Source organism: Triturus cristatus, chromosome 4_2, assembly GCF_964204655.1.
Source record: "Triturus cristatus chromosome 4_2, aTriCri1.1, whole genome shotgun sequence".
NCBI classification, from domain to species: domain Eukaryota; kingdom Metazoa; phylum Chordata; class Amphibia; order Caudata; family Salamandridae; genus Triturus; species Triturus cristatus.
In genome coordinates this window covers 659,175,257-659,197,999 of record NC_140586.1, presented here as the reverse complement: position 1 = coordinate 659,197,999, position 22,743 = coordinate 659,175,257, and the positions used below count along the sequence as shown (strand labels likewise).

General features: G+C 44.3%; 1 protein-coding gene across 13 annotated transcripts in view; it reads right to left on the bottom strand.

Moving 5' to 3' along the window:
- Nucleotides 1–22,743, bottom strand: part of DOCK7 (dedicator of cytokinesis 7) — an 888,535-nt gene that overhangs the window by 142,571 nt on the left and 723,221 nt on the right. For 7 of the 13 annotated variants that reach the window (XM_085602422.1, XM_085602424.1, XM_085602430.1 and 4 more), the window contains one exon: nucleotides 3,197–3,331. In XM_085602422.1, coding sequence (XP_085458548.1) covers nucleotides 3,197–3,331 — 135 coding nt within the window. The remainder of the gene's footprint in view (nucleotides 1–3,196; nucleotides 3,332–22,743) is intronic. The other 6 variants (XM_085602421.1, XM_085602423.1, XM_085602428.1 and 3 more) reach the window with 1 other exon arrangement.

The following is a 22,743-nucleotide window of genomic DNA, read 5'->3' as shown; positions in this document are numbered from 1 at the left end:
GCAAATCTGATTCCTGCAATTAAGCAACCCCAAAGTCCTTGTCGTGGAGCCACTTCAATACTGCTCCACATTACACTGGTGTGAACATTAAGAGAAACTATCTGCAAATCAAATGTCATATACTATAGGATTTAGACAATGCAATTTGTATATCAAACATTGAAACCTTCATTCAAGTGAACCAACTTTTTAATATTGGCTTTGGACCCATTTATTGCCTCGACGCCTCGTCAGGGGTAGTAATAGCTATACAAATGCAATTACTATAGAACGAGCACAGCTTCTCTAGGACCATTATTCTCTTAAGTTGATATATTATTTTTTTCACCCTGTACCATGCATTAAAACATCATAACATATCAAATCATTCAACAGAGAAATATTCATCATCAAAACCTGAATATGTCTCCAATTTGGAAGTTCCATGGCACTTTTCAAAAATGTGGCTTCGCATTGCATGGAACCCCGGCCGTCATCCCCAGAATGATACACCTTAAGAATGGGATCATAAATCTCTGTTCATTGAAAAAATAGTCTTTCATCTGCAACAATCAGCTAGACAGTTTCTGTGAGTCTAAATCAAACATCAGACAAGATAACTGATAATTATGTACAATATATGTTGCTGTGTTGTGCTGTGCTGCCACTGTTAATTGGGGAATTCTCGGTCGTTGCTCTTGTGGTCTCCTCATTATTTATTTAGGATCTTTATGCCTTTGTTTGTTGTTTATCTCTTTAGATGGGTTCGGCAGGTTTCTAGGGCCAAGGAGCTTGTGGGCTCCTCCTAATATGTGTACTGTATATTTTTATTCTTCAAAGGTGAACAGGAGCTGGATAGGGTATTCCCCTTTTTAGGGCACCGTTTTTATTGAAGGATAGCAGTCATGTCAGCAAATTGCTTGCACTTAACCAGAGTCATGGACAATACATTTGAAAATGGTGCCCATCATCTCAAGATTGCACTGTATTCATTGTTTTTGCATCCACAACTATGTTAAACATCTGCTTAAAAGATGTGACAGGCATAAAAAAAACATCCTGTCAAGTTCTAGCTCCACGTGTCGTACTTTGACAGAATGTGATGAAAGGACGCCTTAACATGAGACTCCAAATCTAAGTTGGGGATATCAGAATTGATTCCTCAGATCCTCATTGTATTAATTCAGGATCATTTTCACTGTGCTGCAGCTTTTTGGTTAAAGTGACATATTGAGTTTCTGGCATTGCCAGCCACCCCAACAGAAAGTCATATTCATCGACTTCTTGTGCAGAGAAAGATTTGACCTGATCAAGTCTCGTTTCTGTAAGTTCTGGTCGAGCTCTAAGAAGGGTTTGGACAGGTCTTGGTTAAAGGAGGCAAGTTTCATATTGAATTAACAGTCGGATATCCCCTAGCGTAGCTGGTAACATGGTCATCATCTGATTTGGGCACTTGAGTATCTGGCACTACACTACTTTCTGGTGCTTCTTTTGGCCATGTAACATTTTGCCTATGAAGGGGAGTATTTTCTTACTTGTTTCTTTGCAAGGCCACAGTCATCTATGTTATACTGTGTTTCTTTCTAAAGCCTTCAAGCCCACACAATTGGGGCTGCTTAACTCTTCAACTAACCACAGTGGCACTCCCTCAAAGGCTATACACAATTTATGTCATCCCCTATGCGGTAAAGCCGATTGCACTTCAACAACGTTGTGGCCATCCATGGGCAAATGCCCATATCTCATGAGAGGTGCACAACCAGGAAAGGGTCTACAAGCTTGTGTCTGCTATTCAGGTGCCTGTCTATTTTAGCTTTATTTGGGTGGTTTATCTTACCTCTCTTCTTCTCCTTTTGCCAATCAGCAAATGAGAACTGTAGATAGGTCTCCTTTGCCTTCCGTGCCCTTTAGCACCCACCTGCGCAGGGCCCCTCGAGAATGCCATAGCCGACTTCCACTCTCCACAGAATGGAAGCCTTTTCCGGATCCCCCTTCTTGACTGCAGGTCCGGGGGTCTCAGCAGCAAAATTCCTACCTCCTAGGCTCCTGCCACAATCCACTGTTGGGTCTCTCCTTCCCAGTTTGGAGTCTGCTGTAGTGTGTCAGGAACCCCTCCTTCAGTCCCAGGGCGGCCATAGAGGCAAGCGGCTAAATGGAGTGCCATCTTTGCGCCGACAGGCACCATCCTGGATCTTGGCTGCTTGGCTGGCTCCATAAAGTTTGCAGATTGGAGCCTTTTGGAGGCTCGATCACTGTGCTGGAATATTGCCCACTGTCTCAATGTATTTGCATGATAGGGATCAGCCCTTTCATGCTTATGTAGGGGCTCAAGCCAGAGCTCAGCATGGGCTGGTCTCATCGAATCCTTGACCTGGCCATTCCCCCGATCCCAACCTGGTTTACCTGTCATAGTATTACGCATCCCAAAATTCTTCTACTTTAATGCACAGTGATTTTGATTCCTGTTTTCCTACAGTCTCCTAAGTGTATCATTTAGCAGAGCATGGTTTAACGCCAAGTTGAAAAGAAAGATTATGTCTGGTGCAACAGATCAAGGAAGAAGTGACTGGGGTAAAATTGGCAAGCAACAGGTTAAGAAAAAAATGAAAGTTAGTTTCTTCAATCTGGAGACATAAAGCTGAAAAAGTTACTGTTACAACATACTGTTAAAATAACAAGATTATTGACATCTTTGATAAAGCAGATTTCTGAATTTTCTGATGACCAATGGCAATGAATGTGGGACAAGGTAACAAGCTTGTTTTTTTCAGCCAAATCCCTAAATCACCAGAGGTTCCTAACTATTTTTAACAATGGTATTGGTATTTCGGAACAAACATTTCTTTCAAGAAAAAAGCAAGATTGTTTGACATCTTAGTTCCCTGAGTTCAAGGAATAAAATCAAGTATTGTGCTAGCCTAAAGAAATGAAAGAAGATTATCGGGCTGTTTGTGAAGGAATCAGTACTTTTAAAGAAAAATGTCCTTGGAAAAATAAAAGTATGAGAGAACAAATAGTAAAGGCTACATTGTACTGGGTCTTGTTTAGCGGAGAAATAAAAATGTGATGGTTAGACAACCCGGAAGAGATCTAATTAACACATATCTTAGCACCAGTTTGTCAAGTAAATCTATTTTTTTCCTTTTTCACAACCAGTAGCTGAATGCAGAGGGGATACAAAGCTAAAAGCAAACATATACAGACATTTCAACCTTACCTCTAATCTGTGAGAAATTTCAGCTAATTTGGTTATTGCAGGCTCCTTGTAAACAAATTCCTGTTCATCCAGGTCTCCAAATTTGGACCCATAAAACCCAACACGGAAATAGGTCCCGAACATTCGCTTTCCATCCTATGTTGAGGGGGAAACAGGGAAATTTTGTAAAATACAATGCTTGCTTACAAATTATCAACTTTTACTCAAGTTCATCATCAGTGTTAACATTAAATAAAAACCTACTTCTGATATATTCTAGGTTAGTCTTACTATTTATTTCATAGAGTAATCCCTTTTAAAATTTGCAAACACAGGAATGATACAAAATACAAACTGGAATGCACGATACAATGAGGATAAACACAAACATCACAGATGTCACATATTAGTTCATGTCTATTTATGCACATAGTGAAGGATATTGAATGATTGGTACATAACGCCAATACAAATTTAATCAAGGTGAAAGATTAATATTTGCAGTGTATACTCCAGTTATACAAGTTCCAAAATGTCGGTAACAAGAAAACTATTGAAGAGAATCATACAACCAGGCATAGAAGGAAATGCTTCAAAGCCAAAATGGCAATGCTTGTTGTTTTATTTAGATATAGTTTGCAATGGAACACAATTCTCCAGTTTGGTTGTGACAGCCATTTCTATTGCAATCAACTCCAGCCACCTGGCTGCACTTACTTGGTATTAAAAAGCTAGTCCTGCCTCTATATCAAAGGGTAGCTCCCTAATCTGCACCCCTTAAAAAGGCATGCTAATAGTCACTTTTCATGTCATATTAGATCTAGATTTGAACTTGAAAGCTATTGAGTTTACAAAGTATGGTTTATAAATAAAGCCAATACAAGCGTGTCTTTTCCGACCCGAGTACAATATATCATCATCAGCTTATGTGATATGCCTTGTTGTCTGCAGATGACATGGTAAAATCAGCTTTACCATAAAATCTAGGAAGCAGCGAAAGACCAATTTAGAAGAGTACGCTCCCTCGTTACATCTTTGATTCATGTTAACTTTGTGCATTTTTCCTACAGATAGAGCTCAATAGATCCTACAATTAAGAGGATAGGCTGATAACTTGAATGTTGCAACTGACTCCTACAAAATCTTTGAAAGAATAAGCATGTAAAAACATAACTTGATGAAAACCAGTGTATGTGAGATTTTTTAAGAACAGAGTGAAATATGTGAATCATAGAAGGATAAACTTCCATTCTTCGAGGGAGGTCACCAGTTGTACCAAATGAGTCAGGTGACAATAATATTATATGGCTTTAAAAAGGTAATATCAAGCACTCATGGGAAAAGTTCAGTATTGGCAATTTTAAGTTAAAAGCCATAAAATTGTGCTTTTTTCATAAATTAGCCTGGTAAACCGCAACAGGAATCATCTAGAATGCTTCTGGATCCAGTCTGGCACCTGTGGGATACTCCAAGGTGAGGAATCTGCGGTTAAATAAAGTATCTGCCATGAAGAGCGCTACCAAATGTAGCAACCTGATTTTTATAAAGGAATCTTCTAACTGCAGATTCCTCACCTCAGAATAGATACCAAGGCGGTGCCTCGCTAATGTCAAGGGTCTGTGGAGTGGGCTCAAAATGTTTTCCAGTACTAAGCTGGTGAAGTGGTGTCCTTCCTGCCAGACCTGCTTGTCTGTGTGAACATAAGCACATATGCCCCTGTAGCAGCCTGGCAGACATTAAGGACAGGCACTCTTGTACCAACACAGTGGTAGCCGCCTTGGCTCTGGTGGAATGGCCTTCCAGACTTTCCATGGGCTAATTTTAGACAAATGTGCAACTGATCTTAATGCAGAGGACTACAGAGGATTATCTGGCTCAATAGGGTACTTCCGCTGCAGTCTTCCCATTCTTTGCTTCACAGAACCCCAACAACAAGTTGATTGTCCATTGAATGGTCCTACGTACAATCACTGTAAAAACTTAAAGCCCTTTGGGGTCCAACCAGTGGAGCCTCTCCTCCTCTTTTAAGGGGAGAGGCAGAACAAAGCACACTGGCAGAGTGATCTATTTACCAACACCGAAATGAGCCACGACTCTGAGTGAGAATACCACCCGAGACCTCAGCACCAATTTGTCTGGAAAAAAGGTGGTGTAGGGCAATTCACTGAGTGTCTGCAGTACACATGAGGAATGTTTCGATCAAATTAACGTACCATTAAGGCATCACAAGCGGTTTAGGAAGGCACAAAACAATAATAAAACTAATCACAACAAGTGAGTTAAACTAGGATGGTTGGTCTGTCAAAAGTGAAAAGGTCAATAGGGCCAACAAATAAACCTTGACAACACCCACTGCAGGGCCTTGCTAGTCTAAAGACAAAAAATAACAAAAGGATGTCTGACAGCTTTACCTGTATGGGATCAGTATCCCAGACACCACCACAATTCCTAGCTCCTGACAACAAGCATTGGCATAGCCAATAGTTCTCGCCTTTGGGACCTTATAAGTGTTTAACATTGCAGCAGTTAATGTTGTTGCACCAAGCATATTGTGCTGCATAACTAAATACTTATAAGGTCCCAAAAGCGAAACCTATTGGCTATGCCAATGCTTGTTTTCAAATATTCATGGGAACTGGTTTTGGACTTCCAGGCAACAATTGTGTCAATGGAACCTCCTACTAATGATGTCCTAGGGCCAAACCAATTATTAGTCACAAAAGTGGATGCCAAGTAATCCCTTTGCTTTTGATACTCCAGGTAGGGAAGCGGAATGATCCATGGTTTACTCAGGGAGGTGATGTGGGGCTAAACATCGAGGGTTAAATGTAGTGCTAAATTCATGCACAATTCAATGTTCAACCAGCGTTTAGACTTAAAAAGAGAAAAATTACTACCAGCACAATACTATGCTTTCACTGTCACAGATTTAGGCATCTACAAAATTTGTTCAGAGATATCATTAGTCTGTAGCTACTGATCGTGGTTGAAAGGTCCATGTCTCAGTGTCACATCCCCACTCCCGCAGTATTTCCTAGTGTGTATGTGGAGCCAGACATTGGGTGCGGTACCCTAATGCTGAACGTCTGTCAGTCAGAACCTAACTGTAAGCTGGAAGAATGGTCCTCTTTGGCAAGTTTGGTTCTTGAGTATCCGAGTTGTGATGCTCAACAGTATTTTGAATGTTTTTATTGCCATGTTGTCCTGTGTACATCTCAGTGTGCTCGTAAGGCACACGTCTCCGCCATGTGCTCTCTATCATGTGCTCTCATTTAGGCAAAGACTACACTGTCATTGCTTCTGTTGGGGATGGAAGCACGCTGTGGTTTGCAGAATTCTACGATTATCCTGGCATCACTGGCAGACCCGGAGGAATTGCACATGCGCAGTGTAAACTCCTGCCCAAACGGAAGCTGGAGAGCCCACCCACTGTAGTCTGGTAGCTGGGTCACTGAGGGGAATGTTTTATAGCAATTCATGGGGACTGCTAATGACGTCTGGTGCCCCTGTACCCAGATCCCTAACAGGTACAATGAAGTGAGTTTCTAGAAGGTGACTTGATCTTAGCACCAAGTTTGAAACAAGTTTTTGCCATTCACTTTCAGTCATTTATGTTCCAGTGACGCTATATGCCCAAATATTACTATCATATAACCATTTAAAAACTACACAATGGTCATTACATTTTTTTTTCTTTAAATCGCGGGGGTGCACGCACCGTGCGTGCACGGTGAAAAACCATAAAAAAATAAAAAAACATTTTTAATATGTAGTTTATTGAAAAATAAATATATAAAAAAATAATAATACATACATAACTTAGCATTTAAAAAACCGTACAAATTCACTGTAAAAACCATAGGTTTCACACACGTTATAGTTAGGAATTAGCATTTAAAAAACCTTGCAAATTCACTTAAAAAACCATAGGTTTCACACATGTTATAGTTAGGTGGATATTTCACTCGTAAAAAACCAATGAAATTCCACCGTTATAGTTAGTTCAGGTAACTATAACTCGCGCGACCGCCACTCTATCACAAGGATGATGTCATCAGTGATGTCATGAGTGATGCCACTGACCATGTCATGAGTGATGTAATATGTGACGTCATGAGCAGAGGATTGCGGGCGCGCGAGTTATAGTTATCTGAACTAACTATAACGGTGGAATTTCATTGGTTTTTTACGAGTGAAATATCCACCTAACTATAACATGTGTGAAACCTATGTTTTTTAAAGTGAATTTATATATATATATATATATATCACTCAACACTACTTTTTGATTTGATTATAGACCTATGATAGTGCATCCTGCTCACTGATTGAGATAGCAGCAGTTCTAATGCGTGCAACAGGCATCATGGTTCTAATCATCACTTCTAATGCTGCTGATAAAAATAACTTTTCAGAAACGTTCCCCTATGATGTTTTGGATATCTCTCTGAATAGAGAAACAAAGTAGGTGAAGGCACCTTGAGTCAACTGACCAATAATAATCAACAGTCCTGAAGAACCAGAACTGTGAAATCGCGAAATGGAGGCTGTTTAAATGTGAAGGCTGTTTCAGACATGGAATCATAAAATTTGATACAATACTACTGATATGAATTTATGGGCATGCAGACAGTGACTTCAAACAACGAAACTGTAATTGAACATTACATTTGATTCACTTTTGTACTGTGAATTTTGAAATACTAATGACAGCATAAAAAAATGTATATTCATGAATTGTAATTTCTGATCACTGTAATTGTATTTCTTTGAGATTAGGGCTTCTCACTATAAAATTACCTCAGGCTATAGTGATTTCTTCAATTCATAATTCTTAATTGAGGCAAGCTCAGCAATTTTTTTGTTTTCATTGCCATTTTCCATGCCTCAGAGTGCACACAGCACTTACCTAGGATCAGGCATCTCTCAAGATGTTTTGCTCTCTCCCCCAAAGCTGTGGATTGTTTTCAAGATGAATTGGAAAAAATCAATCCTCTTCATCAGCCATTGCTGGCCGAAAGCTAAATAAAAGCAGCTCCAGAGAAGTGGGGCACCAGGTACTACTACTGTTACTTCGCATTGCACAAAAAGGACGGTGCGCTCAGAAGGATTTTCGGCCTTTGGCTCTTGAACATCTTCCTGCAGATTGTATTATATCCCTGAACTAGCTTAGGCATACTTCAATGTAGCCATCCACAGTCAAACATTCACTTTCTTGTGGGGAAGGAACACTTCCGTTTACCATCCTGCACATGGGTCTCACTGTTACTTCTAAGGATTTTATGAAGGTGATAGTGGTGGTTGCAGCCCATCTTCGCAGTTTGGGGCAGCACATATTCCTGGACCTTGATGACTGGCTGTTGAAGGCGGGCTCGTCACAGAAAGTCACTGGCCATGTGTGGATGACCATCTTGCACCTAACTTCCCTAGGGTTCTCCACCAATGAGTAGAAATCCCACCTTTGGCCGGTGTAAAAGATTCCCTTTTAAAGGACTGTACTGGACATGGTGGCATTCAAAGTCTTCAGCTTCCGTAGCGAATCCATGACATTTAGGATATTATGCAAATGTTTCAGGATCAGTCTGGTGTTCGGGTCGGATGGTTCAAGGACTCCAGGCCTCATATACCCTGTAGGTACCTCATATGTTCATTGGCACATGCAGGTTCTGCAGAGGAACCTCCGCCTTCAATGGTCTCAGCACTATGGGTGCCTCTTGGACAACATTCTTATGTCAGACGAAGCCGCCTGGGACCCTTATTGGTGGATGAAGTTCCTAACTGACTTGCAGCAGGCCATTCTTTCTACTCTATCCAAACATCACTATGGTGACAGATGCATCTGCTCTGGACTAGAAAGGCCACCTGGACCAAGTGCATATCTGAGATCTCTGGGCTCCACTGGAGCAAAGGCACTATATCAATCTTCTGGAGCTGGGTGCCACCCAACTGTCTCTCAAGACTTTCTGCTTTCTTTCAAGGACAGCCTGTGCACATACTGTGCCAGCACATGCTGAGGCACTGTCTGGAACTTCAGGGAATTTCATTGACCGTCAACCAACTGGCAGTGTCCCCACATGCCAGGGTGGACTAGCTTAGCAGATGCCTTCTACCTTACCATGACTGTTGTCTGCACCCTGAGGTAGTACAAGGCATATACACCCAGTGGGGCATGCCTTGGGTAGAACATTTTGCTATCTTCAAGACTGCTCATTGTGGGCATTTTTGTAGTCAAGAGATTCTGCCGCAAAGTGTTCACCTTCAGTGGGACTCTGATCTTTATACATTCCAGCCTCTGCTGCTGCTTCCCTGGGTTTTGAAGACCATGCGCACTCAACACGCCCAGCCTCCCATTCTCTGGCTAAGTGGCGATCCACGGCGCTCAGACCAATTACAACGATGCACTGCAGCATTGTGTTTGGCTATCAAGAGGCTGGGAGCCGGGTGCCTTCCGCTTCCTTGTGCCCTGGAAGCAGGCAGAAGAGGACCCAGAGGAGGCGGCTATGGCTGGCAGCAGCAGCAGGAAGGTGAGTATTCTAATTTTTTATGCATCTTCCCCGCGACCCGTATTTTAATTAATTCCCCCGCCCCGCCAATCCGCACCACACCGCCTTCAAATACCAGCCGCCACTGTTAAAGGGTATGTGTAGGAAACATGACTCTGTTGCAGTATCCCATCACTTTTTGCCTGGTATCCGGTGCAACTTTGACAGAAAGTGTACTGCGTTCCTGCTAACCGGGTCTCCAGTACCAGTGTTCTTTCCCTAAACTGCACCATTGTTCCACAATTGCAACCCCTTTTGGATCCCTGTAAATACCTGGTAGGTGGTACCTCTGGTACCTAGGGCCTTGGAACTAAAGAGGGTCTCTAAGAGCTGCAGCACAAATTATGCCACCCTAAGGGGCTCCTCACCAAGCTCATGCAAACTGCCATTGAAGCGTGTGTGTCTTGGTGCAGAGAAAAATGAAGAGTCTACATGGCACACACCCCTGTAGGCAGTTTGCACCCTTGGATAAAGATTTCTGGACTAAACGAACAGTTAATTAAGATCACAACTGAGGAAGTGCTCTTTTTCAGCATGGTTTGACGCATTAAGAACACTGGAAGTCTCCATCATGGAATCTTGATTCATTCTTTGAAGCAAATGTGATTATTGACTGATCTGGCAAAGGTTTTCACATTTTGTTTTGCACCTCTGGATGTGTACACTCATCTATTTTAGCTTCATGTATTTCTCAATTAATCTATTACAAACATGCGCAATTATGCATTTTGTTATGTTTTGTTTTTAAACTATGTTTTCAGTACGATACAAATATTTGAAGGCGCACAGAGCAGTTTACAGTGTTTTGTTCAGCTCTATGGCTTTAAGTGTCGGGTGATTTGTTTCATTCACGTGGTATGGTTCAAATGCACCAGAGACGTTTAAGTCACTTTAGTCAACACACTCACTTTTGTGGTTGACAAGGTTTGGCGTGCACTTGATTGAAGGTCATTTTTGTTTGTGAGGGAATGGTGTTTGCAAGTCACTTTGTTAAAACATTTTGTCATTACACAAGAGTAGAGGAAATGTTCTCTGGGTAATTGCTTGTGGCATAGAATACGTTCATTAAGCACTGGTGTAGAATCATATCTATATCATTATTATCATCACTAACACGAAGCCAACACAATACTTTTGGGCACGTTTCGGTATTTCCTTTTAATTTTTCCTTTCTATTTCTGTGTAATGGAATGCATGATAGAAGAGAGTAAATCATATTTGAGCAGACTTGCATCGTGTATCAACAGTATAATCAAGAATTGGATGGACATTGGTTAATCATATGCAATTTGTTTCATTGTAGGTACCCCTGAGGAATGCCTGAAATGCATTGGGTTTTTTAATAAATCAACATCATGCGATGAGGAGGGGAGAATCCCCTTGTGTAATATTGAAAATCCTGGATAGGCATTCATTGAATATGGTTTAAATACTGAACTTGTTTGGACAAGAATGTTTTATGGAATGAAACCTGAAAAAATCAAATGGACTAAGTATGGCAAAAGCTGTTGAAATGTATTTGTCAGTGAATCCTTCACTCAGCTGTGCATCCTGTACTGGAACCTGCTGAGGCAACATGTGGTATAGGTAAGTCACCCCTACAGCAGGCCTTACTTCCCTGAGGCAGGGTACACTATACCCCATTTGTGGGCATATCTGCATGAGTGAATGTGTACCGGTGATATCTAAGCAGAACCTTAGATATTACAAGGGCACAGGATAGCCATGATGAGTCCATGGGCTGGACACTTGTTACGTTACGAGTTCCCCAGGTACATGATAACTTTACTGTACCCCAAGGTGTTTGATACCAAACACCTCGTCCTGATAAACCCACGCTGATGCAAGTGGCAGATGTATTAAGCAATGGACCCAGAGGGCACCTTAGAGATGCCCCCTGAAAACCTACCAGCTACTATTGTGCTGACCTCCTGAGGCGAGAACCTTCGCTCTTGAGGTCAGGAACAAAGTCTTCTATAGGCGGAGGTGTTCATACTTCCTCCAAGCAGGATGTGCATTCCAGGGCAGGAAGCTTCAAAGAACTTGCCACCATTGTTATGAAAACCAGGTCTCTCCAGATAGTGGAGATGCCCACTCCCCTGTCCTGCTCCCACGTTTGGCAGCAAAACAGGCAAGAAAATTAGTAAGATTAGGAGGTGTGCCCACATTCAGCCACACCACCCGTAGGGATGGCCAGCTGATATGGACCCCACTTTTCAGATTCCTCTATCTTGTTTTGGATGGAATTAGCATTTTAGGGTTATGCTTATGCCAACTTCCCACAGGAATTGGTCCTATAGAGGGTGTTGACAACCTAAAGGCAGGTAGCCCATTGGCTACTGCTTGTCACTCCCCTTAAACACCCCTAAATTGAGTATTTAGGAGGCAGACCTGAACCCAAGAACTCAGATTGATGGATCAAGAGAAGGATGAAGAAAAGTCACTGGCTAGCGAGAACCGAAGCCGAACTGTAGACTTTTGACGTGAAACCCTGACCGTCACCGCCCTCTCCACAATCGTGACAGAGTGACTCATTCTGCGAGCTGAAGAACTACCAAAGCCTTGGGTAGCCTGCCAGCCTTCAAAAATAGCCCACAGTCTACCTTGCTAGAAGAGCTACTCCCCTGCAGTCGACAGACACTGACAAGCAGAGTCCAGTCCACCACCTTGTTGCTCCCTGGCCTGACTTACGCCGCAGACGACCAGGAGAAGGTGCTTGCACTCTGGAAGGTCAGATCTGTCCCACAGAGTGCGAAGACACCAGGACCAACCGGAGCCATGCAGCACCAATCCCCAGGGTACCGGATGCCATGCACCAAATACCAACAGTGACAGTCCAGTGTGGATTCCCACTACGTTAGGACCAAGCAGCCGTTGAGGGACAGCAGCATCACTGAGCCCCCCTTCGTGAGTGACCCAGGAGTGGCCCAGGTCCCGACAAACCATTGTGACCAAAGCCCCTGGTTGGGAGCTCTCTTTGACTTTTTCACAAGTCCACTTGTGCAGCCTGTTTCCCTTAGAACCTGTTCAGTTCCCGACGAACTGCTGGCAGTACTTTGGACATTGGCCCACTATAACTCTGAACACTGAAGGTGAACCCCTGAAACCGACTGTACCTACCTTAATGCATCTCTGACTTTTCCTTCCATAGAAGTGACTTATGTGTAAAAGCGCACAACTTTAAAAATGTTACTTACCTGTACGTATTGCTATTGAAAACAATACTTACCTTTGAACAAAGTTATTGGTTTTGAAACTTATATAAAAATAAGTGTTATTTTTATTAATTGGTCTCGGATTCATTCTTTGAGTGTGTCTCATATATTGTCTCTGGGAGTAGAACAAATGCTAAGCACTACCCTCTGACAGGCCTAACTACTCGCCTACACTACAACTAAAGAGAGCGTCAATATTATCTACCTTATCCTCTTTAAGCAAATTGGGGATCCACTGGACTCTCTGCACAGCTTGCTTCATTTTAGTACACTATAAAGAGAGCCAGCTTCCCACAGTATGTGTGATGCCTACCTTCTTAATCGCAGATTCTCCACTGACAGCCTGTCTGTTCTAGGTGTTGATAAGGTTTCATGTTAGATTCTGTGCACTGTCACAGTTCTCAGCCAGGTACTGACACTCAGTATCTAAGGGCACAGGATAATTATTAAATACAGACATCAGCATGCAGAGGTGTTGCCTACATACACCCCAGCTCCATCTCTTCCAGAGGGACAAGACCGACTGTTCTTTGAGCATCACTACTAAAGATGGACAAGTGTGTCAACTATGATATATTCAGTTTAAATAACAGATACAGTAGAAACTGAGATACGTGGATAGAAACCAGAAACTGAGTGATATGCACATGCATGTTTTAAACCAATACACATCTTAAAAAGGATAGATAATATTTTGCCAAAAGATGTTTGATCTATTACTAATCTATTAGGTTCATCTACAATTGATAAAAACTTTAAGAATTCCTAAAAAATAAAGTGTGTATTTTATGACCCAATATTCTTTTTTGGATTTAAGATTTGCTCCATCTGAGGTTAATTTTCTATGTTTTATCCTGTGGATTTGGACGGATCACTACATTATGAATTTTAATTGGCTTCTTCCATCCTTTACATATACTCTGGCCTCTTCTTCTATAGGCCCAACTTTGGAAAGACCAACTTAGTCCACTAGAAAGAAAGAATTGCCTCTGTGGAACTCAACCTTTTCTATGTCTAAAATCAGAGGCAGTAATTTTTTTTTAATTTTTTTTTTAGCCTGCTTAGAACACAATGATTTGCCCAAACTAGTAAGAGGCTATCACCACCTGCACTCTGGTTTAGTCAAGACCTGTGTGATAGATGCTGCTGTAAAAATAGCAATTGTCTAGCCAATGTTACTTGCTGCAATATATTAAATGAACCCTCTGATACCTTTTGTATTAACGTATTACAGTACTCTCACGATAAAATCTTGACTATATGCAGGACCTTATTGCCTCACGACACTTTTCTTCTATATGCTTGGATACTACACTAAGTTGTATTTTATTGATCATATATGACTCATGTCTGGATCCCTGTGCAGCCCATTTTTTTTAAAGAAAATGTGAAATGAGATTTGATCAGTCTTTGAAGAACTTTGTACTGTTTCTATCTCCAGCGCCACAGTCCACTCCTCTTGGAAACAAGCGTATATCTTTCACTTGTTGCAGAACCTTACTGCTGAGAATGCTTTTCTTAGCAACTACAGGCCTATTTCACTTTTCCCTTTTCCAATAAAAATCATAGAAAAAGGAATCAACAATCATATCTCTAATTTCCAAGACGCCTTTAATGTGACTGATACTAGTCAATCTTGATTTGATTCTCTACATATTACTGAATAAGAGTTAGTCATTATTCGGACGAACCAAGATGAAGGGTTGACCAAAATGGCACTGCAGCTCTGATCCTTTTTGTATGTGTCCTCTATCTTTGGTACGGTTTCACATCAAAGTCTTCTTGCCTGGTGTGCTTCTCATTTGACAGACTGGTCCCAAATTGTGTCAACTCCTCCAGTGAACCACACTAATTCCCACATTGTTTAACATATATGCTAGAGAGAAAAGACTTGGTCAAAACGTTCTATGGCAGCTGGGCTGCAAAGTTATATGACCCGCCAGCTTTTGCCAAACTATTTAGCACAACCACTATCGAAGATGCAGAAGAGGCAATTGATGCTGGTACGATTTGGACCAATTCAGTTGAAAGCATACCAATATGGGAGGTTGAATGGCGGTGCGCATAACCCTTGTAGACTATGTGGCCTGGTGGCGGACTCACTCAGCCATGTGGTATGCATCTGTAAGAAGTTCTTACCTATTAGGTTATTCTGGTTGCTGTAATCTTTAAAATCTTGAACATTCGTACTTTTAATGAGGCATTACCTGCTGCCTGAAAAGAGAATCAACCCAGCTGTCAGTGCAGTTTGTGAAGTTCCTAAAGGCTGCTGTTAAGGAACTGAACGATGAATCAGCTGAAATGAAATCATCTAGGAGGCCCCCAAATAGTATTTTGTCGCACAGCCTAGCACTTAATGCGCTTTCACAGCCCCATTGCATGGGCTTCTTCAGTGTTGGGGCTATTTGAAGGAGCAGCAGGCTTTGGGCTTTAATTAAGACTTTCAGATATGCTCTAAATGAAGTTTGTGAGTTTTGTTCTGTTGTTACAGAATTTAATTAAATGAGTTTTATGATCCAATAACAAACACCCATAGTCTAGTCTAGCACTTGAAGTACTTTCATGTTTAGATCAGCATTTGATGCACTTAACTCCTGTAGGGTCACTTGGAGCAGCAGAAGGGTTAGCAACCATTAAAGCACACTCATATAGGTGAGGCCCCATATAGGGGTCGGCTAATGCCTTTCATGTTTTACAATTATGGATTAAATCTCTGCCGAGATGTCTTAGGTAGTCATTTTTGCACAGTTCAGTATTTGATTGCACTTTATTTCCCCCAATGTGTTTATCATTTTTAGACTGTATTTTAAGGGGAGAGTAAGTGTAACGACCAAGGCACTCGATTGGTTAGCCAGTTGAGCTTGGACATCTATGAGCCTTTGTACATCCCAGCCTACGAAGAATACCCTTCCTTGGCCACCAAAAGATAGAACTAGTTATGTGTTTAATGACCATGAGGTCGCTGTGATCTTTTCCTCTGGGGGCTTTCACAGCACAATGTATAATATGATACAGTGTTCAAATCATGTTTTTAAATGCATATGTTAGACAAAGGAACCAGTTTAACTTGTCCCTTGAACAATTTGCACTTTACAAGACGTTTTCTGTATTTATGAATTTTTGGTGCGTAATTGTAATGATTCTAAATACCTTTACAATTAGTTAATAAAATCGAAATCTATGGCGTCCTACTAGCAAAGCTAATTTGTTCATTGGCCTCACTTTCATGACCTATGCTGAGTATCTATTATTGACAGTCACTTTTCAAAAGGACTGAAAACATACTTTTCACCATAGCTTTCAATTCATAGCTCTCTCGATTAATACTTTAACCCTGTAGTTGGCAAACTACTTTTACTAAAGACAAGATACCCTTATTTGGTGGTAGTCAAGCCGTTCAAACATAACTGACCACAAAGAAATGTGTCACTGTCTGTAGCGTCGCGCTACTAATGAAACCACAGACACTCAGGATAGTTATCTCTAATCAATGGAGCTTTATTCTTACGTCTTACACCAGCGCTGTCCCTATCCTAACTGCCCTCTCCTCACCTAACTCCTCCCCTTCCTCTGACCCCCTGGTTCCGCCCTCCCCAGCTACTAGACCGCTGGCTATCTTACATCTCCCCTTTTCTTCATAAAATAACAGAGCAACAGTGCTCTAGTCCATCTCTTCGATGAGTCTCTGGGGTGGCCGGATCTCCCGACGTGGCCGCAGTGACATGTTCCCGGTGGACGCACTCGCAACTGGCTCACTTTGCTGACCTCGGTCCCCAGCATCGATAGGGTCATGTTCTTCACCTGCCGGTGAGAGGGTCATGTCTTTCCCTGATCCATTCGTGTCCTGCAGACACTTCTTGAAATGGGAAACATTTCTGGTTATTCTGCGCTGCTCAGATTCCGCGGTCAGCATGGTGCCCTCCTGGCGGGTAACTACCAGTGGCTCATCACGGAAACGGGAATCAGTTTTTTTCCGCTGCTCCTGTTTGACGAGAACGAGATCACCTTCATGCACGGACGGAGACCTCGCCCTTCTTTTTGCGTCAGCATACGATTTCATTTTGTCTTTGTGGTGCTTGTCCGTCACTACCATTTCCTGATGGAGGAAGCTTGGTGATACAGCTTGCAAAGCGCCCTCCCATGTTGGGATGCGGTTCCTCATTGGTCGCCCTAGCATGAGGGTGGCAGGGCATTGTCCAGTAGTCGAGTGTGGTGTTGTCCGATATGCTCTGAGAACTTCCGTCAGAGCGACCTGGAGTTCTTTCTTCTCGGCGGACGCCTGCTGAAATGTCCTTTTAATCGTGGCCATGAACCTCTCAACAGTGCCATTTGCTTGGGGCCAGAGGGGCGTGACTTTCCGATGTTTGAAGTCCATGTGCTTTGCAAAGGCACTGAATTCCTGTCCATTGAATGGGGGCCCATTATCTGTTTTGACCTCTCTGGGGACACCCCATGTTGCAAATACATCGTCTAGTACTTTGAGAGTACAAGAGGCGCTAGTAGATGAAATGATTTGAGCTATGGGAAAACGCGAGTATTCATCGATTATGGCGATCACATATTGGCCAGACTGCAGTGGCCCATAAAAGTCCATGGCGATTTCTTGCCATACTCCACTGGGTAAAGGGGTCATCTGCAGCGGTGCCGGTGGATTGCATTGGCTGGTTAGCTGACAGAGATGACAGTCCTTTAGCGTGGATTCCACCATCTGATCCAGGAAAGGGAACCAGACACGTTCCCGTAGAGCTCTCTTCGTGGACACCACCCCTCTATGGCCTTCATGAGCCAAGTCGATGACTCCCTGTCGCAGCTGACTGGGGATGACGAGTCGGTGGCTTCTTAGGATGATTCCATCCGTGGTGACCGAGAGTTCCTCACATACATGCCGGAATGCCTGGATCTCCTTCCGGATGGTCGCATCGGCGTCTTCTTCTGGTGTCGTATGTCTCCATGTATTCATGCGGATCCGGTGTACCACTAATTGCAGGATGGCGTCCTGGGCGGTGGCCTCCCGAATGGCTTCCATGGGGATGGCCGGTGGCAGTGCTCGATCAGTCACGAAGTGAATATATTCTTCGGCAATCGATGGACTCGATTCCACAGATGGTTGAGGGTGACGAGACATATAGTCAGCCGGGTTCTCCGCCTTCCCTGGTTTATGAATAATTGTGAACGTGTACTCTTGAAGTCGGAGACCCCATCTCTCAATCCTCGGAGGCATCTTGGACTTGGGGTTGCCATATATGGTGAGAAGCGCCTGATGATCCGTAATCAGGGTGAAGTGTTTGCCATAAATGAAAACGTGGAAATGTTCGCACGCCCACACTACAGCAAGACTTTCCTTCTCCGGCTGTGAGTACTTCTTCTCAGGATCCGACAGGCTGCGGCTGGCATATGCAACGATCCGCCTCTGGTCAGCGTCATCATCATATTGGGCCAGAATGGCACCTAGACCAACGGGGCTGGCATCGACAGTGATCTCTGTTTTCCGTCGTGGATTGAAATAGGACAGGCTGTCGGCCGACTCCACCGCCCGTTTTATCTCCTTGAACGCCCTCTCACACTCAGGTGTCCAGTCAAACGGATGACCGAGCTTGGTCAGGACTCGGAGTGGGTGACTGATGGTCGCGTAGTCCCGGATGTAGCGGGCACAATAGCTGGCCATCCCTAGAAAGGATCTCAAATCATTGACGTCCTGCGGGCTGTCGGTGTTATTCAATGTCGCAATCTTGTCCGGGTCAGGCTTCATGCCCTCATCAGAGAAGATATGACCGAAGAACTTCAGAGTGGCCTTGTGAAATTCACACTTCTCTTTGTTCAGTGTCAGATTTGCACCCAGCAGAGCATGGCAAACGCGATCAAGAGCGATGTCATGCTCAGTCACGTCCGCTCCATAGACCAGGATGTCATCGCTGTAGTTCAGCGTGTTCGGAATGTGTTGGATGACCTGGCGGATAGCTTCCTGAAAAATCTCCGCAGCGGACGAGACACCAAAGCTCAGCCGGAACAGTCCTAGGTGCGTAGCGAACGTGGTGATGTAGCGAGACTTGACATTCAGTTCCAACTGGTGATAACCTTTATTCAGGTCCAGCTTTGAAAACACCCTTGCGCCATTTAGAGCAGCGATCATATCGCTCAGGTGTGGTCCGGGGGTGTCGCTCGCGTTCAATGGCGGTATTGGGCAAACGCATGTCGACGCACAATCTCACTTTGTTGGGGGTCCCCTTTTTCGGCACGATGACCACTGGGGATACCCATGGCGTCGGTCCATCAGTGCGCTCGATGATGTCCGCTGCGAGCAGTTCTTGAAGTTCCTCTTCAACCGCCTGTTGTAGATGGTAGGGAACCCGTCGCGGGTGCTGCGCAACAGGCTTGACCTGTTCATTGATGTGCAGCCGAACTTGGCAACCTCTCAGCTTGCCCAGACCATGAAAGAGTTCAGGAAACTTGGTGACATAGTCCTGTGTGTTGTTGACTTTGAAAAGAATCTCCACCAGACGAAGCCGTTCGGCCGTGGGGAGGCTGAGGAGGCAGTCGGCCTCAGGCCCTTCGATGACGTGTATGACCGCCTGTATGGTGATGGTGCCGTGCGTGAGCGTTGTGTGAAATTTGCCCAGGCAGGGAAGTGGTTTGTCAGACATCCACGTGAACACGCGGACCGGTGCAAACGTCAGTGAAGGCTTCGGAATCATTTTGTCGTGCTCTGTAACTGGAATGTAGTTCAGCGACGCACCGCTATCCATGACAAATTTAGTGTTGTGATTCCCCACTTTAATGTCTAGTCGCGGATATTTCTTCAGCTGATCGGGGTCTGCAATCATGTTCAGATACTCCACTGTGTATGCGGAGTCTCGGGAGGATGATGAGCTCGAGTCCCGGGATGGAGATCGTCGTTCCCAACCTGACCGGCGTGATTCCCGGCTAGAGTGAGATGAGCCTGGGGACCGCACAGTTTCTCCTTGAACAGCCCGTATGTGATGTTTCCGGGTGTCTGATCGGGACGACCTTGTCTGTTCGCTCCGCTTGTTTCGGTGGTAGTCCCCACACATTGCTTCAAAGTGATTGGACCGCCCACATTTCCTGCACCGTTGGCCCATGGCCGGACAGGTGCCCACATGGGGATAGTCACGTCCACACCGGTAACATCGCTTAATCCTTTCAGTCTTCCTATCTCTTCGCCGGGTATCCCTTCTTCCATATTCCGGACGCCGTTGGTGAGACGATGTGCTAGACCTCCAGTTGTTCTCCGGTGAGTATTTTCTTCTGCCACTCGGGCGTTCCTGAACACGATGCGCTTGCTCATGGCTGACGTTGTGACCTGTTTCAATGGTGGCAGCGTGTTCCTCCGCCTGATCGTAAATGCGGGTCATCTCTTCAATCTCTTCTAAGTCATGAGGTTTTCTCAATAACCGTCGCCGAAGTGTCTCTGAGTGGCAACCTGTTATAATTTGCGATTTGATGGCCGCCTCCGGCGAGAACCTTTCGAACTCGCAGTACCTCGACAGCCGTCGCAACCTAGTGATGAACGCACACATCGCCTCCTCCTTTCCTTGGCGAGCTTGATGGAATGCATGGCGCTCATAATCGACATTTCTTTTGTGAAGGAATTTTTTGTTCAGTGCGTCCCGCACATCGTCATACGTCCCTGTTTCAGCAGGCGGAAGATCCTTTATTATTCTGCTTATTTCTCGGCCTGCGAGATTACGAAGGGCAATTAACTTCTCTCCGTCTTCCGTCACCTTGGATCCCTCAATATAGTCCTCGAAATCCTCTAACCACTCCTGCCACTTGGGGCCCATGCTCCCTCCTGTGGTCGCGGTCAGATGTTCCGGGGCTCGCAGGTGCGATCCTCCCACAGCCAGGGGCTTCCGTCGTGGTGATGTTGCCATTTCCTCGTTGTCTACTTTCCACTTCCTTGATGAGTCTAGTTCCGTGATGTGTTCTCGCCAATGCTTGTTTATTTATTCGTGCCAATGCTTGTTTATTCCTCCTTGTCACTGCTTGCTCGTTTGTACGTGCCACTGCTAGCTTGCTCTTGTCAATGCTTGTTTATTTCCTCTTGCCAGTGCCTGTTTATTTCGTTTTATCAATGCTTGTTTGTTTGTATTTGCCAATGCTTACTTGCTCTCGTCAATGCTTGTTTGTTTCACTTGCCCGTGCTTGTTTATTTCGTCTTGCCAATGCTTGTTTGGTGTGCCTCTTTGCACCAATGCTTGTTTATTTGGTCTTGCCAGTGCTTGCTTCTGCTATGGCGTGCCTGACTTCAAAATGGCCGCTCCCAAACATTTAAGGGGTCTGTCTCGAAAGCCTGCCTGACTCCAAGATGGCCGCCGTCCCTGCATACACGAGGCTTCCTCTCAGTGCTCACATTCAGCCCTCTTCATTCCGGACTCACCAGCGGTCATCTTTGGCTGGTGGCATACCTTCAGTCCTGCTCTGCATTCACAGCGACAGCTCAGGTGAGAGCGGGGTGGGCTCCCGCCTTTTCTTGCAGTTTCCCGCGATCTTCCTCACACCGGCGGGCCGAAGCTCACGCATCAAGCGTGAGGTTTGCCGGCATCGAGCTTTCCCAGCTCGCACTTCAACGCGCTCGACAGCGCTCGCTGACAGTCCCCTTGGGACAGCGTCTCAGGCGCTGGGGCACTCCTCTCTCTGCTCTGGGGTGCACGACAGGGTCGGGGTGGGCTCCCGACTTTTGCACTCACCAGCGTCTTCCCAGTCACACGCGTCCCGCGTGAAACGCGCTCCAACGCGATCGGCTCCGCTCGCCTCGTACAGTCTTGTGGTCAGTGGGGTTGGGTGATCCCACCCTCGTCGCCAGCTGTAGCGTCGCGCTACTAATGAAACCACAGACACTCAGGATAGTTATCTCTAATCAATGGAGCTTTATTCTTACGTCTTACACCAGCGCTGTCCCTATCCTAACTGCCCTCTCCTCACCTAACTCCTCCCCTTCCTCTGACCCCCTGGTTCCGCCCTCCCCAGCTACTAGACCGCTGGCTATCTTACACTGTCGAACTGTTAATTAGGCCTAGAAGCTTCATGAGGTGAATTAGCTAGTGTCACTCAGGAGGGGACCCAAAAGAGTAAAAGATGAGTTTCCTTCAACGGATTTCCCTGTGCACATACCATTCCAATGCTATTTTGTAGTGAAAGTCCTAAGTGGATAAAATCCCCTGTCTACATCTGATGTATAGAGAAATAGAAATAATAATCTAAGGAACAAATATTGCAAGGCCAACGCCGACTGGCAATGCATTTTATTGGGCTGGCCTTCATTACAGCTCCATATCATCCATGTATGGTAATTATTGAGAGCTTGTTTACTCAAGGGAGAGGAGAGCTTGATACATTGCTATGCTGTTGCACCAGAAGAGTAAATACAGAATACAATGTGGTCATGCAAAATTTATGATAAACTGGTGGGCCCATTTCACAAATGGCTGGTGTTTCTTTTACCTGGCTGCCAGTATGTGATCTCTGACCTCCCATGTGCCTTTGGTCGAGTTGGTAGTGAATGTTCTTATTGGTCGAATGTCAAAAAGGTGCGCACGTTTGTGTGAGAGAGTTGCCTATGGCAGTGGTGCTTTTAATAATTATTATGACAAACTGTGACATCATTTTCCTCTTTTGTGAGAAATCTATTTGCTCCATGGATATGTGTGCTGTGTTACAGTTACTAGTGCATATTGTGTCTGGTCACATACTTTGTTGGTATCTGCCTTTGTTTAGACACCATCTGTGCGCTCCATTTTACTGTCCTTTGTGTTGGTGTGAGCAAGTTATGCAAGCAGTATGTTTGGCAAGAATT